This window comes from Schistocerca nitens, chromosome 5 (assembly GCF_023898315.1).
Source record: "Schistocerca nitens isolate TAMUIC-IGC-003100 chromosome 5, iqSchNite1.1, whole genome shotgun sequence".
Taxonomy (NCBI): Eukaryota; Metazoa; Arthropoda; class Insecta; order Orthoptera; family Acrididae; genus Schistocerca; species Schistocerca nitens.
In genome coordinates, this window is record NC_064618.1 from 132,036,495 (window position 1) to 132,053,241 (window position 16,747).

At 44.9% G+C, this 16,747-nt stretch overlaps 1 protein-coding gene across 3 annotated transcripts in view; it reads right to left on the reverse strand.

The window, feature by feature from the left end:
* LOC126260217 (ataxin-3-like) overlaps positions 1-16,747 on the reverse strand; it is a 137,770-nt gene that overhangs the window by 69,143 nt on the left and 51,880 nt on the right. For all 3 annotated transcript variants that reach the window (XM_049957516.1, XM_049957515.1, XM_049957517.1), the window contains exon 3: positions 9,664-9,800. In XM_049957516.1, the coding sequence (XP_049813473.1) occupies positions 9,664-9,800 (137 nt within the window). The remainder of the gene's footprint in view (positions 1-9,663; positions 9,801-16,747) is intronic.

Consider the following 16,747-nt stretch of genomic DNA (forward strand, 5'->3'; position numbering starts at 1 on the left):
TCCAGGAATCACATTTTAAAGTTGCCAATGTTAATCTTAAAGGGAGAAAAATTTAATTCTGTTTCAGTAGCATTTTGAGGATTTCTTTTAAAGAAGGCTAACATCACTTTATTCTTTCTGAATTCCTGAAACCAGCTGGGAAAGGCTTCCTTCTTATTATTTAAAAGCATTGCTTTGAAATAACGTACATCAGACTTCAAATGTGAGTCAAAGTGTCTCTTTCAAAATCTAGAACAAAAAGAGATAATTTACTTTTAAATAAAATAACTTCTTCTAACATCAAAAACATCTTCTTCAGGTTATGATTAAGTTAGTTTAGATGACAATATCTACCATGAAATTAAATTTTTGGATCCATAGATTGTTTGTTAGATACAGATAGTGAACACTTTTCTCAAGCAGAAATGCTGTAATTTCTGTTAATAAAGAAGCAAATGGTTCAAATGGCTCCGAGCACCATGGGACTTAACTTCTGAGGTCATCAGTCGAAGAAGCAAACCAAAGTATCTTGTTATGCAGCAGATCTGCGCACTCTTTCTCCATTTCAACTAAAAATCCTTTATATTTGTGTTGATCACAAGCTTTAACACTATTCATGTTATTTTGGGGAAGACACACACTCAAGGGGCCGAAAGCTGCATGCAGCTCGCAAGCCGCAGTTTGCCGATTACTGCCTTAAAGGGATTAAGCTGTCTGCTCCCTTTTTTACCTGCGTTTTCTTCGTGCCAATAACTGTCTTCCACACTCCTGTCCTTTGTGATCCAACTGCTAAAACTCTCAACTTGAATGCATTTTTGTTCCCACATCTTGTTCTTTTGTTATTTAATTCTGTTTCTTAGCTCCTGATTTATTTTTTGGTAATTTTTGACTATCTTGTGGCAATTTAGTTGATAACAATTCTTTGTATATTTTTTTTTTTTTTTTTTTTTACAAATCTACTTCTTAAGACTGTATGACAACCATGGAAGATCCTTTATGTCTACATTCTTATTCTCATATCCAATTTCAAAATTGTTATCTTCTGCCATCATTTATAGTTCACACTCTAATCTTCATTTAAATCAATGCTTTATGACAAACGGCTTCAGGTGAATGAGCTCGTAGTGTGCCTGCTCCAGTTTCTCTCCATTTCGCCAGCTAGTCAGTTCTACCATTGTTGATGTTTCCTACAAAACAGGTATGCCATCTTTGATAAAACTAAGTAGTGATCAGATCCAAAGTTGGCTTCCCACGTAGCTCTCCAGTCTTAAACTGTCATTTTTTTATCTTGACTTAGTATTAATGTAATCAATTACTGATCTCTATTCTAATTACGATCTTTCGCACGTAGTATATCTGATCTGTGAACAAATTTACGTGAATAATGTGTATTCAAAATTCTCATGTTGTACTGGTTACAGAATACTACAAGATTTTCTCCAGAACTATTAACAACATGTTCTCCATATCTTCCTACAATTGAATCATTTACTTGAAGCCCATTCTTGCATTAATATCTCCTGCTATAACAGTATTACTTCTTGGAGGCTTTTAAATTAGTTGGGTAGGTAGTCTAATTTCTAGGAGGAATGGCTTTGGTTTGCTGTGGCATATAATCATTCAGTGCATATGCTCTTATTACACAAGAACCATTTTTATCCGGCCCTCTTCAGTCTGGATTTCCGGTTTATCCCAATTAATTTTTTGTTTCCTTTTCCTTTCTTGTAACACAAAAATATGCTGTATGCAGTCGCTATGGTACAGTATCTGTACAACTGTTAGCACTGCTTGTAGCACAGAGATCATTAGTTACAAGCTTCCATGCTAGATGACAGTAATATAGATGCCTGTCGCAGAATGACAGTGGTGATGGTTACGGCATAGTAACTGATGACAAAATTTGTATTACAATCTCTTGCACTACAGAGAACTAGTGACTATGAGGCGTACAGTTCCTAATTTGGAGGCAATGGCACAGAAAGAAAACCTAGTGGTTTACATAGAACATCAGCTGGAAACAACTCCAGGCACAATGACGTTAGCGAGATGTCTACACGACTGTACTGCTCTCAAACACCAAACAAATTTGAAACAAAAGAAAGTGTCACCATATTTGACTAAATACATGTGAATAGACTACAGTAAATACCAGAATTTAAGTGCCAAAAACAATGTTTCTTGTTAGTGCCCAAGAATGCTTGTATGTTATAGTACATATTAGAGGTTTTGCTTTCAGCAAAATATGATGGGATAACAGATAACATCAGTACAGATAAATGAGGTTGGCAACCACATGGAGCCCACCCTCATAAATGAGTTTCTTGTGTATAACCACTTCAATTCCATATAACTTGATGGTGAATGTGACAATTCTTTCACATAAAAATGCATAGTATTTGATGTAAGTGAAATAGCTATGTAAATTGGAGGTAAAGAGTGAAAATACCCACTTTTACCCTTTTATGTCTATCACCTTCAAATCAAAAATAGATAAAATTTCCAAATTTATCATCTCCTTGCCCCCCCTCCCGTCCCAGGCAAAACAATTATGTCCTTGTACTGCCAATCCATTTGACTCTCTATTTTGGTGTATTTATTTGTCAGTAATTATTTTAATGTTTTTCCATCCAAGTTGGAAGGCTTCACTTTAGATTCTCGAGCCTTGGAAAGTTTTTATAGATAACGTGGTACTTGCCCACTGACCTAACCCCATACCTGGAGGACCAGGATTTGACGTCAGGGTTTCCTCCCCGAGGTGGACTGGCTCCACTATGCCTAAAGAGACTGTGTTTACGGAACAGAAAATGAGATTGGATTTTAGCAAGGGAATAAACATGGGCAAACACAGCATCGTTAAGGAATCTCCAGCTGCTGGATCAAAGGGAGAAAAATTTAACTCTGTTTCAGTAGCATTCTGAGGATTTCTTTTAAAGAAGGCTAACATCACTTTATTCTTTCTGAATTCCTGAAACCAGCTGGGAAAGGCTTCCTTCTTATTATTTAAAAGCATTGCTTTGAAATAACATACATCAGACTTCAAATGTGAGTCAAAGTGTCTCTTTCAAAATCTAGAACAAAAAGAGATAATTTACTTTTAAATAAAATAACTTCTTCTAAAATCAAAAACATCTTCTTCAGGTTATGATTAAGTTAGTTTAGATGACAATGTCTACCATGAAATTAAATTTTTGGATCCATAGATTGTTAGATACAGATAGTGAACACTTTTCTCAAGCAGAAATGTTCTCAGAATTTCTTTGACAGGGAACAGTAGGAAGAGAGGTTTGTGTGTTCTTTTTATTAATTTCCCTTGTAGCTGTATTATGAAAAGGATAGATTGCTACTTACCATATAGGGGAGACACAGTCATAGTAACGCACAATGAAAAGACTGCTACACATTTAAGCATTTAGCCAAAATACCTCCTTCCAAAATAGAGAAGACACGCACATTCAAACAGGCACAACTCAAACACATATACAAATTACTACTGTCTCTGGCCACTGTGACCAGACTGCAGACTACAACTGCGCGTGACAGGAGCAGCAATCTGGTGTGCGTAAGGAGGCAGTAAGGGGTGCAGACAGGGAGCAATAGTAAGGAAGGGGAAGGTGTTGTACTGCTTGTGGGAACATGTAGGGATGTGGTGTGGACACGGTAGGGGACTGCTAGAGCCTCACCCTTCATTGAGATCATGGAGATATGATCTTCATGTTCTGAACCATCTTCGTGATCTGAATCCAGGATGTGAGCATCCTATCCACATTTTTAACAATATTATGGGAAGGATAGTTGCTACTTACCATATACCAGATATGCTGAGTCACAGATAAGCACAACACAAAGACTGACAGAAAAAGAGCTTTCAGGCAATAAGACCATCTGGCGCGCGCGCACACACACACACACACACACACACACACACACACACACACACACACACACACACACACAGACACAGAGTCTCTGGCAGCTGAAGCCAGGTTGCGAGCAGCAGCACATGATGGGAGAGGCAAACGGGTGGTGGGGGTAAGGAGGAGGGTGCATTAGGGAGGGGGAGGGATAACAAAGGAGATGAGGGGACAAATTGCTGCTAGCAGAAGCATACAGAGACGAGGTAGAGAGCAGGTAGTGCAGCTAGGTGCAGTCAGGAGGTTAGACGGAAGGTAGGTTGGGTTGCGGAAACAGACTGAGGCTGCATTGGTGCAACACAGGGCTGTGTATTGCTAGAATGGGAACAGGGAAAGGGTTAGATGGGTGATGATAATGACTGACAAATTTTGAGACCAGGAGGGTTACGGGAACATAGGCCATATTTGCAGGGAGAGTTCCCACCTGTGCAGTTCAGAAAAGCTGGTGTTGGTGCGAAGGATCCAGGCTATGAAACAAGTCTTTGAAATGAAGAATGTCATGTTGAAAACGTGCTCAGCAACGTGGTGGTTCAGCTGTTTCTCGCCCACAGTTTATCGGTGCATTCATGCAGACAGACAGGTTGTTGGTTGTCATGCCCACACAGAACACAGCACAGTGGTTGCAGCTTAGCTCGTAGATGACATGAATGGTTTCACAGGTAGCCCTGTCTTTGATGGGATAGGTGATGTTTGTGTAGTAGGTGATGGGAAGTGATATGTATGGGGCAGGTCTTTCATCTGGGTGTACTACAGGGATATGAGCCATAGGGCAAAGGGTTGGGAGAAGGGATTGTGTAGTGATGGAGGAGGATACTGCATAGGCTCAACGGGTGGCGGAATACCATGTTGGGAGGGTGGGAAGGATAGTGGGTAGGACATTTCTCATTTCAGGGTATGACGGGAGGTAGTCGAAACCCTGGCTGAGGATGTAATGCAGTTGCCCCATCCCTGGGTGGTATTGATTCACAAGAGGAATGCTCCTCTATGGCCGGATGGTGGGACTTTGGGAGGTGGTGGGTAACTGGAAAGATAAGGCACAGGAGATATGATCTTGTAGAAGGTTGGGTGTGTAATTACGGTCTGTGAAGGCCTTAGTAAGACCCTTGGTATATTTCGAGGGGGACTGCTTGTCACTACAGATGTGACAGCTGCAGTGAAGCAGTCCCTCTTGAAGTATACTAAGGGCCTCACTAAGGCCTTCACAGACCGTAATTAGCCTCCCAACCTTGCACAAAAACAAATCTCCCATGCCTTATCTTTCCAGTCATCCACCACCACCACTAACCACCCACAGAGGAGCATTCCCCTCAAGTCTCAGTACCACCCAGGACTGGAGCAACTTAATTGCATTCTCCACCACAGTCTTGATACCTCTCATCCTGCCCTGAATGAGAAAGTCCTACGCACTATCTCCAACACCTTTCCCACATTGGTATTCCGCCACCCACCAAACCTAAGCAACATCCTCATCCATCTCTACACAACCCCTGCTCCTAACCCCTTGCCTCATGGCTTCTATCCCTGTAATAGACCTAAATGCAAGACTTGTTCCATACATACTACCACCACCACCACCTCCACCTCCAGACCAGTCACAAACATCACTTATACCATCAAAGGCAAGACTACCCATGAAACCAGTCGTGCAATCTACAAGCTAAGTTGCAACCACTGTGCTGCATTCTACATGGGCATGACAACCAACAGGCTGTCTGTCCACATGAATAGCCACCGACAAACTGTGGCCAAGAAACAGCTTGGACCATCCCCCATTGCTGAGCATGCAGTCCAACACGATGTTCTCTATTTCAATGACTGTTTTGCTTGTGCCATCTGGATCCTTCTCATCAACACCAGCTTCCTGAATTGTTCCGGTGGGAACTCTCCCTGCAATATGCCCTATGTTCCCATAACCCTCTTGGCCTCAACCTTCATTTGTCATCATCCTTACCCATCTAGCCCCTTCCCTGTTCCCATTCCAGCACTACACAAGCCCTCCATTCCACCAACACACCCTCCATCTTTTTACTTCTCTCATTTTCCGCAACCCCCCCACCCCGCCCCGTCCTTTGTCTAGCCTCGTGACTGCACCCACTTGCCCCACCCTCTCTGCCCCTTATCCCCAGACACTCCAGCAAGCAATACTTTCCGTGCCTATCTGAGACTCAGCATCTCTACTGTACTGTGAGTAGCGTCTTTTTCATTATATTTTTACAGTCTATCCTGCATTTTCCACTGTTTGATCTATCCATATTTCTCCAATACTTACACACCTCGGCCCCCATTTGCTTCACCTAGTCCTCCTCAATCCAACAAGCCACCTTCTTCAATGTCGACCTCCACCTCGAGGGCAGCTACATCAATACCTCTGCCCATATCAAACCTACCAACCATCAGCAATACCCCCACTTTGACAGTTGCCACCCATTTCATACCAAGAAGTCCCTTCCATACAGCCTATCCACCCATGGCCATCAGATCTGCAGTGATGAGCAGTCCTCCTCCAAATGTACCATGGGTCTCACTCAGTACCCTCCCACCTCATCCGTAAACAGATCTCCCCGTCTTGCCTCTCAGGTCATCTACCACATCCCACCATCCAGCCGCAATGGTGGACTCCTTTGTGGCTCTAGTGTCAATCAGGATTGGAACACCTGAACCACATTTTCCATTAAAGTTTTGACTACCCTTGTCAATCCTGAAATGAGGACTACCCTATCCACTATCCTTCCCACAGTGGTATTCGGCTTCCCACCAAACCTACGCAATACCCTCGTCCAGCCGTATTCCACTCCTGCTCCCAACCCCCTTGCCTTACGACTTTATGAGTAATATCATTGCAACAGACCTAGATATGAGACCTTTACCACGCATCGTCCCAACACTGCCTACTCCGGTCCAGTCACAGACAACAATGCTGCACAATACAACTTGCTTCATTTCCACGACTGCTTCAATGCCCGCACCATCTGGATCCTTCCTACCATCTCCCCTTCCAAGCCTCCTAACTACACCTGGCGATTTTACCCTGTTCCCTCCACATACCTGCAATGTTTCCACAAGCAGTACTACACCCTCCCCCACCCCTACCCTGCTGTCCCTTGTCTACCCGCCCCACGCCACTTCCTTACCATCACCACCCAACCAGACTGCTGCTCCCGTTAGCCACAGTGCCCTAAGACAGTGGTCATGTGTGCCTGAGTTGTATTTGTGTGTGTGTGTGTGTGTGTGTGTTTTCCCTCTATTTCAGAGGAAGGCTTTTTGGCTGAAAGCTTACAATGTATAGCAGTATTTTCATAATATAATTGTTATTCCATCCTGGACTTCTCTTTCAGCTGTCTGGCATCAAAACCATGTCAATGACAACTCTGAAACTTGTTGAACAATATTCTAGAAATGCTTTCTTCCAATGAGGCAGAGGAGAAAGTGCCTCGATAACTGCAGCAGCTCAAAAATGTTCAAATGTGTGTGAAATCTTATGGGACTTAACTGCTGAGGTCATCAGTCCCTAAGCTTACACACTACTTAACCTAAATTATCCTAAGGACAAACACACACACCCATGCCCGAGGGAGGACTCGAACCTCCGCCAGGACCAGCCGCACAGTCCATGACTGCAGCGCCTTAGAACGCTCGGCTAATCCCGCGCGGCAACTGCAGCAGCAAAAGAGGGGTTTTAACCCAATAATGAGTAAAAGATTCTTGTTGAAACCTCAAGATGTATTTGCTGTCACTGAGAATAGAGGTATTGTCTTTGGCTTTCAGTGTTTCTACTGAAAAATGTGTCCATTGTGCTCCTTTACTCTTACATAAAAACTCCATACGCCTGTGGTGTGGAAAATACTTAGTTCTCTGCGGTTTTTTTTTTTTTTTTGTCACCAGTTACTCTCAATTTCTCTTCTTTCAGTCTAACATTAGTGTTTTAGCTATTAAAAGCAAGGATCCTGAACTAGAGGTACATAGGCTTCTCTTATGGCACTGAATACAGCTTAAATTTTATTTCTTCCATAAGACCAGTCTTCCCATTTTCTTTCCTCAAACCCATCTTTTCTTTCAATTCTATGATGTCTTTTCAATGTGTAGCCCATTCCAGCTGACTTGGTGGGGGATCACCTACATCTACATCTATATACATAACCCGCAAACCACCATGGCGCGCATGGCGGAGGGCACCCTGTGCCGGGTAGCAGCCAATTCCAGCTGAATGGGTGGTGGATTATCTACCCCCCGGGTGGTGGATTATCTACCCCTATATACATAATCCATAAGCCGCCGTAGGGTGCATGGCAAAGGGTACCCTGTGCCACTACTAGTCCATTCCTTTTCTGTTCCTTTTGCAAACAGATTGAGGGAAAAAAACAACTGTCTATGTCCCTCCACACGAGCCCCAATATCAATAATCTTATTTTCATGGTGGTTAAGTGAAATGTACATAGGAGGCAATCATTCTGCAGTTAGCCTCATATGCCGGTTCTCTAAATGTTCTCAATAGTGCTCCTCGAGAAGAATGTCACCTTCATTCCAGTGATTCCTATTGGAGTTCCCGAAGCATGTCCATAATACTTGCATGTTGTTCGAACCTACTGGTAATAAATCGAGAAGCCTGCCTCGTGCAGATCCCAAACACCCACAGTACCCAACAGTGAGTCACAGTAGTATCCTATAGATGGTCTCCCTTACATATTAATCACACTTTCCTAAAATTCTCCCAATAAACCAAAGTCTATCATTCACCTTCTCTACTACATTCCTTACACGCTCATTCCATTTCATATTTGCAACATTACGCCTAGATATTTGATCAACAGACTGTCTCAAGCAGCACACTACTAATTCTGTATTCAAACATAATGGGTTTGTTTTCACTTTTAATCTACATTAACTTACAGTTTTCTACATTTAGAACTAACTGCCACTCACACACCAACTAGAAATTTTGTCTACGTCATCTTGTATCCTCCTACGGTCACTCAATGACAACACCCTCCCATACACCACAGCATCATTAACAAATAGCAGCAGACCACTGCTTACTCTGTCCGCCAGAGCATTTCTGTACATAGGAAATAAAAGCGGTCCTAACACACTTCCCTGGGGCACTCCTGACGATACCCTTGTCTCTGATGAAACACTCGCGATCATGGACAACATACTGGGTTCCATTACTTAAAATGTCTTTGAGCCACTCTCATAACTGGGAACCTATTCTGTATGCTTGTACCTTTGTTAACAGTCGGCAGTGCGGCACTGTGTCAAATGCTTTACAGAAATCTAGGAACATGGAATCTGTTTGGTGTAACAAACTTTTCATACTTGGTGTCACCAGTTTCTATTCGAAATTTTCAAGTTTCAAATTTTGTTCTTACAGGGGTACAAAGTTTTCAATGGACGGAACACCTACTGAAATAATAAATATGTGCTCTCCTTAGCTACTGACAATGTTCTTTACTGTCTTGTGATTAGAATATATTTTTTATCATATGTGATGACATTCAGTAAAATGTCAGTGTTGGGAGTGGAGTGCAACCATATAGTCTAAGTATTCTCCCATACTTTCCTGGGTGGAACTGGGTGAAGGTATTTAACACCTCATGCTCAGCACAAATGCACTAAGCAGTAAGCCCTAGGCATTGCAATTTCATCCTCTTTCTCCAATGTTAACACCCCATTCTCACCCAATTATATACACAGACATTAAATACAAACTGAACAAAAACAAGCAATAAGGCTCATGTGCAATGCATGTCTTTAGCTCTTCATGGGAGGCACTTACCCAGGACATCTCTGGGCTTCCAAAGCTCGTTCATCTGTGCTATTGTATGGTACAAGTTCCAGACCCCAAACTTCAAGAGCACTGCTTATTACTTGAACTGAGAAATACCCACTGTCATCATAATTTCCAGAAGGTTGCTGGAACAAAAATCAAACAATAGTATCTCAAACACTCTCATTACCAGTGTTAATGTAAATACACATCCACTTGCATACTGACACAGTGATTTTAACAAGAAGCTGAACAAGAAGATACGCCAGTTTCCAAATTATATAACAGAAAAATATATATAAACGAACACACTGTTGGTTCAGTCAAGGAAAAATTACACAGCTTTGTGTAGTTAACTTTAAAACATAAGTCTGCACAATTTTGTAGCCACTGTTAATTCCATTTACTTTCTGATTATTACAATGTGTTATTTTTTCTTCTGAATAACAACAGGCGAAAATCCTAAGAGTAGGGCCAATATGTTGGGTGATTAAGAGAAAAATAGCACTGCCTAACAATCAAGAAGATTTTATTTGGAAGTTCTAAATAAATTTCAAGGCATCTTGTTAGCAAGTAAGTGATGTGAAATGAACTAGAGAAACAACTCTATTTCAATACTTAATCAAGAAATTGAAAATCTCATTCTTTGGCATCTTTGAGCTTAATAACCATTAATTTTATTGCATAATAATAATTTATGTAAAATATCTTCTTCTTGATACCGCTCTTTAGCACCTTATGACTACAAAATTGTTCCTAATCTACACCTAGGAACCAGTTGCAAAGGAGCAGCCACTATCACCCAATATTGTCCCAGACTGTAACAACTGGAGCCACATCCTTTATCAGGATTTGGACTTCTACCATTGTTCCCGGACATGAGGAACATTCTACCCACAATCCTTCCCAAGTGGTATTCTGCCATCCACCGAAGCGATGTATGCAATTTCCTAGTCCTCTGTTACACCACACCTACTCCCAACCCCTTGCCACATGGGTCATACCCTCGTGGAAGACCAAGGTGCTATACATGAACCCAATACATCGTACTCCAGTCACATTACAAGCTTATCCTATCCTATAACTGGGAGTTGTCTTTGTAATACATCCTTCATATAGCAGAGATGCTGACTCACAGATAGGCACAGCAAAAAGACTCTCACAATAAAAGCTTTCGGTCATGCGAGGCCGGGGCATGGAGGGGGAAGGATAGTATGGTGGGGTGGCAGACAGTGAAGTGCTGCAGCGTGGTGCGGAGGGGGGGAGTGGGAGGGAAGCGTGGAAAAGGAGAGAAATAAAAAGGCTGGGTGTGATGGTGGAATGAGTGCTGTGTAGTGCTGGAATGGGAACAGGGAAGAGGTTGGTTGGTTGTGTTTAAAAGAGGGGGGAGGGACCAAATTGCTAGGTCATCGGTCCCTCGTTCCGATTAAAATAATTCCACAAGGGTGGGAGTAAAACAATCAAGACATACGAAACACAGCTGGAAGACAGGAGAAAACCACAAGAATGACACTAAAATGGACAAAATTGGACAAGAAAACCACAGAGACGCATGAACCACTTAGAAGAGATCAAAACAAGAGAGCAGATTACCATGGCTGGCTGACCATGAGAATAAAAAGGAGAAGCCAGCCACTATGCAACACATAAAAACCTCCACCCTAAAAGCACTACGGTGGAGGACACGGATGGACAAAGGACATGTGCTAAAACTTAGATCAAATGACAAAACCCACCTTCAAGAATAAAACTTAAAACTAAAGCTGCTGTTGAGGCATAATCGCCCAGAAGTGGACAACCATCATTTGTGAGCCACAGCAACACCGAGGTGGGTCCTCGCAACAGAGAAGGTAACCATGTGTTAGCCTCTTATGGTCAATGAGGAGTTGGCAGAGGAGAACCGATTCCCTGTGAGGGAACCGCATGGAAGACTTCCACACATTCGTAGTCTCCTAAATGACACACAGTTTGTTGCGTGTACTGTAATGCCATTCAGTCTCCCAAAGCCAAAAAACCCTGCAGCGTAAGACAGAACGCACTTCAGTTTCAGAGATGCCCATCTCCAGAGGTGCTTTCCATGTAGCCTGTTTGGCCAGTGTGTCGGCAAGTTCATTGCCCAAGATTCCGAAGTGTCCTGGGGGCCCCACAAACACCACTGAACGACGGAACCGTTCCAAGGCATAGGTGGGCTCCTGAATGGATGCTACCAAATGCTGGCAAGAGCAGCACTGGTCGATAACTTGGAGGCTGCTCAAGGAGAAGGTACACAGGAGAAATGACTTGCCAGAGCACGAGCTGACGTGCTCATGAGCACGAGATATGGCCACCAGTTCTGCAGTGAAAACACTGCAGCCATCTGGCAAGGAGAGCTGTTCAATATGTCCTCCATGAACACATGCAAAGCCTTTGGGGCATTGGTTTAAACCACTTCATGGCCGCGGTACATGTCGAGAATCAAGAGGAAGTGACAGCAGAGAGCCACAGAGTGAACAGAGTCCTTAGGGCCATGAGAAAAGACCAGAAGAATATGTAGCCTAGGTGTACACCATGGAGGTGTACAAGAATGGACCTCGAAGAGAGTTGGTAACGGGAAGGACTCCAGTTCAGACAGAAGGGACCAGATGCGAACCGTGATCTTAAGCCCTGACCTGGGCTGCCGATGTGGGAGATGAACCGCTGTGGGTGGAGAAAAGGAGACGGTAATTCGGATGTGCAGGAGAACTACAAGTGTGTGCAAAGTAAGTGGTGAGCAGTTGTGCACGCCTAACCTTCAATGGAGGGACTCCGGCCTCCAAAAGGGCACTGGTCATCGGACTCGTTCTAAAAGCTCCCATCACTAGGCAGATGCCACAGTGGTGCACTGGGTCGAGGAAACAACGCTGAGGGCACTGCTGAACCATAAACCAAATTCCCATAGACAAGGCGGGATTGAACAAGAGCTCTGTAGAGCTGCAGCAGCGTAGAGCGATCTGCACCCCAGTTGGTGTTGCTCAGGCAGCGGAGGGCATTGAGGCGCTGCCAGCACTTCAGCTTAAGCTGATGAACGTGAGGTAGCAAAGTCAGTCGGGAGTCAAACACCAGTCCTAAGAATCAATATGTCTCCACTACAGTGAGTGGATCGTCATTAAGGTAAAGCTCTGGTTCTGGATGAATGGTGCGACACCAACAGAAATGCACGACACATCACACGAAGGTTGCAAACTAGAAACCGTGGGCTTTGGAGCAGTACGAAATGCAAAAGTCATCAATGTACAGAGAAGGTGAGAGTGATGGCCCTATAGCTGCTGCTAGACCGTTAATAGCCACACACTCAATATGGAGCCCTGCGGAACACCATTCTCCTGAATACGGGGGAACTATGGAAGGCACTGACTTGGATGTGGAAAGTACGGACAGACAGGAAGTTTTGGATAAAAACTGGGTGCTGGCCCTGGAGACCCCCTGCTATAATGTGGAAGGATTTGTTGTTGCCAGGTCTTGTCATGTGCTTTACGTAAGTCAATAAAGACAGCAACTAGATGTTGGCTTCTGGAAAAGGCTGTTCGGATGGCAGACTTTGAGGGACACAAGATTATTGGTGGTAGAGTGACCCTGGTGGAAGCCGCCTCGACACGGGCCAGTAGGCCACGTGACTCCAGGACCCAACCCAACCACCGACTCACCATACGTTCCAGCAGCTTACAAAGAAAGTTGGTGAGGTTGATGGGCTGGTAGCTATTCACATCAAGTGGGTTGTGACGGTTTGAGCACCAGAATGATGGTGCTCTCCCGCCATTGCGATGGAAAGACCCCATCGCACCAGATCCAGTTGAAGACGATGAGGAGAAGTCGCTTGTAGTCAAACGAGATATGTTTAATCATCTGACTATGGATCCGATCCGATCCAGGAGCTGTGTCGGGGCAATGTGCAAGGGCGCTGAGGAACTCCCACTCTGTAAATGGGGCATTATAGGGTTCACTGTGGTGTGTATTGAATGAGATGACTTTTCCTTTCCATCCGCCGTTTGAGGATGCGAAAGGGTGGGGGGCAGTTCTCTGATGCATAGGCACAAGCATAGTGTTCAGAAATGTACTAGGCAATCGTGTTGGTAGATAACAGGCCATTGATGTTAATGTCAAGGAAACCTGTTGGGGGGGTCTGGTATGCAAAAAGATGTCCGAACTTTGTCCAGGCCTCTCCCGTTTCCATCGTTTTATAAGCAGGCAAATGCAGGCACGGAGCTGCTTAAAGGCTATGTCCCTAGAGCAGCTCTAGGGAAAGGAGCTGCTTATGTCCCTGTAGAGATCACTGACACTCTTTAATTACCTCAATGACTTCCAGTGACCACCAAGGGCTGTATTTCGCTAGGGGCACCCAAAATAACTAGGGAGCGCGTTTTCCGCCGCAGAACAATCGTTGTAGTGACCTGATCAACAACAACATCGATGGCACCCATGTGGGGGGGGGGGGGGGGGGGATTCACCAGTGACAGCAGAGGTGAAGAATTCCCAGTCTGCCTTGTTTAAAGCCCATCTGGGTGGGCATCCATGGGCATGACACCGGGGGAGTGACATGAAGACGGGGAAGTGGTCACTACCACACACGTCATCATGTGCTCTCCAGTGGATAGATGGGAGAAGGCCAGGACTGCAAACTGAGAGATCAATGGCCAAATATGTGCAGGCACCTGTATTTAAGAGGCAGTGGTCGAGTTGTGACAGTAAATTTTCGACCTCCCTACCTCGTCCAGTAAGCATGGTACCACCCCACACGGGGTTATGCGTTAAAATGTCCCAGAGATCTGAAAGGTTTAGGGAGTTGATCAATCAGTGCAGCCAATACGTTCAGGGTACTGCACCATTTGGAGGAAGCTGTACATAGCAGACAGTTATTTCCTGTGTCGTCCTTATCCTGACAGCCATAGCTTCAAGAGGGGTTTGAAGGGGCGCAGGTTCTCTACATACTGAGTTCAGGACATAGACGCAAACTCCATCTGACACACTACTAGAGTCGCTACAGTTCCTGCAATATCCCTTACAGCCGCAGAGTGCACTGCTGGGAACCAGGTTTCCTGGAGGGCAAAGCAGAAAGCAGATGTAATGCTTAACAATTGCCGTAGCTCAGCTAGGTGGTGGATAAAACTGCCACAATACCACTGGAGGATTACTTGGATGTGAGACTGGGAAAACATGAAACATCCAATGAGGCAGTCTACACCTCACGGTCACCTGCTTTCACCAGATGAGTACCTGTGCGATCGACATCCAATGTGTCTGAGAGCCCAGCAAGATCTAGGTTCTCAGCGGATGCCAGAATCTCCATCTCATCCACAGAGACAAAGCTTGTAGATAGGTGTGGTGTGGGTGCCACCACAGTGCCTTGGTTCTTGGGGGTCTTTTTCTTTTTAGGTTTCTCTCGCTGCTCCTTAAATTTGTCTGGCTGGGAGGGCTTCACTGATTCAGTCTCAAGGTGCGAGGAGGACCATGCAGCCCTACAACCAGCTACCTGTGGTTGCTTCAGCAACTGGCGGATGTCAGCTTTGCCACTGGTAGGAACCTGGAAAGGGAGTGACCCAAGGCAAGAGGAGCCAAAGAAGACTTACATTTCTCCGACTGAGAAGTCGGGACTGACACCCCGATTGTTTGGGGGGGGTGGGGGTGCTCCTGAAGTAGGCTGTGCAGGAGCAACAGGGAGGGAAGTTCCCCCACCATCAAGGGGGCAGGTGGAGTCTGACAGCGGAATGGAAGATGGTAGAAACATTGTCATAGTGGCGGTGTAGGTTGACATCATATGCACAGGATGTAGCCTCTCATATTTTCTCTTAGCCTCAGTGTAGGTCAGTCAGTCCAGGGTCTTTTATTCCATTATTTTTCTTTCTTTCTGGAGAATCCTGCAGTCTGACGAGCAAGACAAATGGCGCTCTCCACAGTTGACACAGATGGGAGGCGGGGCACAGGAAGTATTGGGATGTGAAGGACATCTAAAATCCCAACAGGTGACACTGGAAGTACAGTGGGAAGACATATGGCCGAACTTCCAGCACTTGAAGCATCGCAAGGGGGAGGAGTATATGGCTTTACGTCACAGCAGTAGACCACAACCTTGACCTTCTAGGGTAATGTATCACCCTTGAAGGCCAAGATGAAGGCACTGGTGGCAACCTGATTATCCATTTGACCCCTGTGGAATCACCGGACGAAATGGACATTTTGCCGCTCTAAATTGGCATGCAGCTCATCGTCAGACTGCAAAAGAAAATCCCTGTGAAATATGATACCCTCGACCATATTTAAGCCCTTATGGGGCATGATGGAAGCAGAAACATCCCCCAGATTCTCAAAGGTGTATAGTGCCTGTGACTAAGCAGAGGATGCTGTTTTGATCAAGACCGACCCCGACTGCACTTTGGACAAGCCCTCCACCTCCTCAAATTTGTCCTCTAAATGCTCCACAAAAAACTGAGGTTTCATTGACAAGAAAGATTCCTCATCAACTGTCGTACATACGAGGTACTGTGGTGAATAAGCTTCACTGTCATCCTTAGCCTGGAATTCCTCCCCTGGTGTGGCCGGGTTGGGAAATGATTTGGGGTCATATTTCTTAGCATTGAAGTTAGACCTCGACCACTTAGACTCTGCTGGTGTTTGACCACCAGCAAGAGATGATGTATTACACTTCATTGCATGTCATCTGCCCTGATGCTACCCACTCTGACCAGGGGCCCTCCCCTCGGGTGCCACCCAGCCCCAGCACAGGCCAATTGGCAGGGTGGCCATTGCTGGGAGTCCCGATGCCCCAGGGTGATGGGCATCTACTCCTTGGCATACATGGGGAGTTGATGGCCCAGGCATCAGCAGAGTGATCGCTGTGTGGTCAGGGGGCTATAACCAACAGGGTACATGGCAGCCCCATCACGACATACTGGCTACTGTGCTGGATATCAGGCACAAATGACCTAAGAAGTCCATTATCGTCGACAGTGCAGAAAGCGATACTGCACAGGGGATGGAGGAAAATGCACCTAGGAGGGTGACCTCACCCAACAGCTGGAGAATGAGCTTAAGAGCAGATCCATGTTGACAAAGGATGCGAGAGGCCTCAGTGCATGATGGA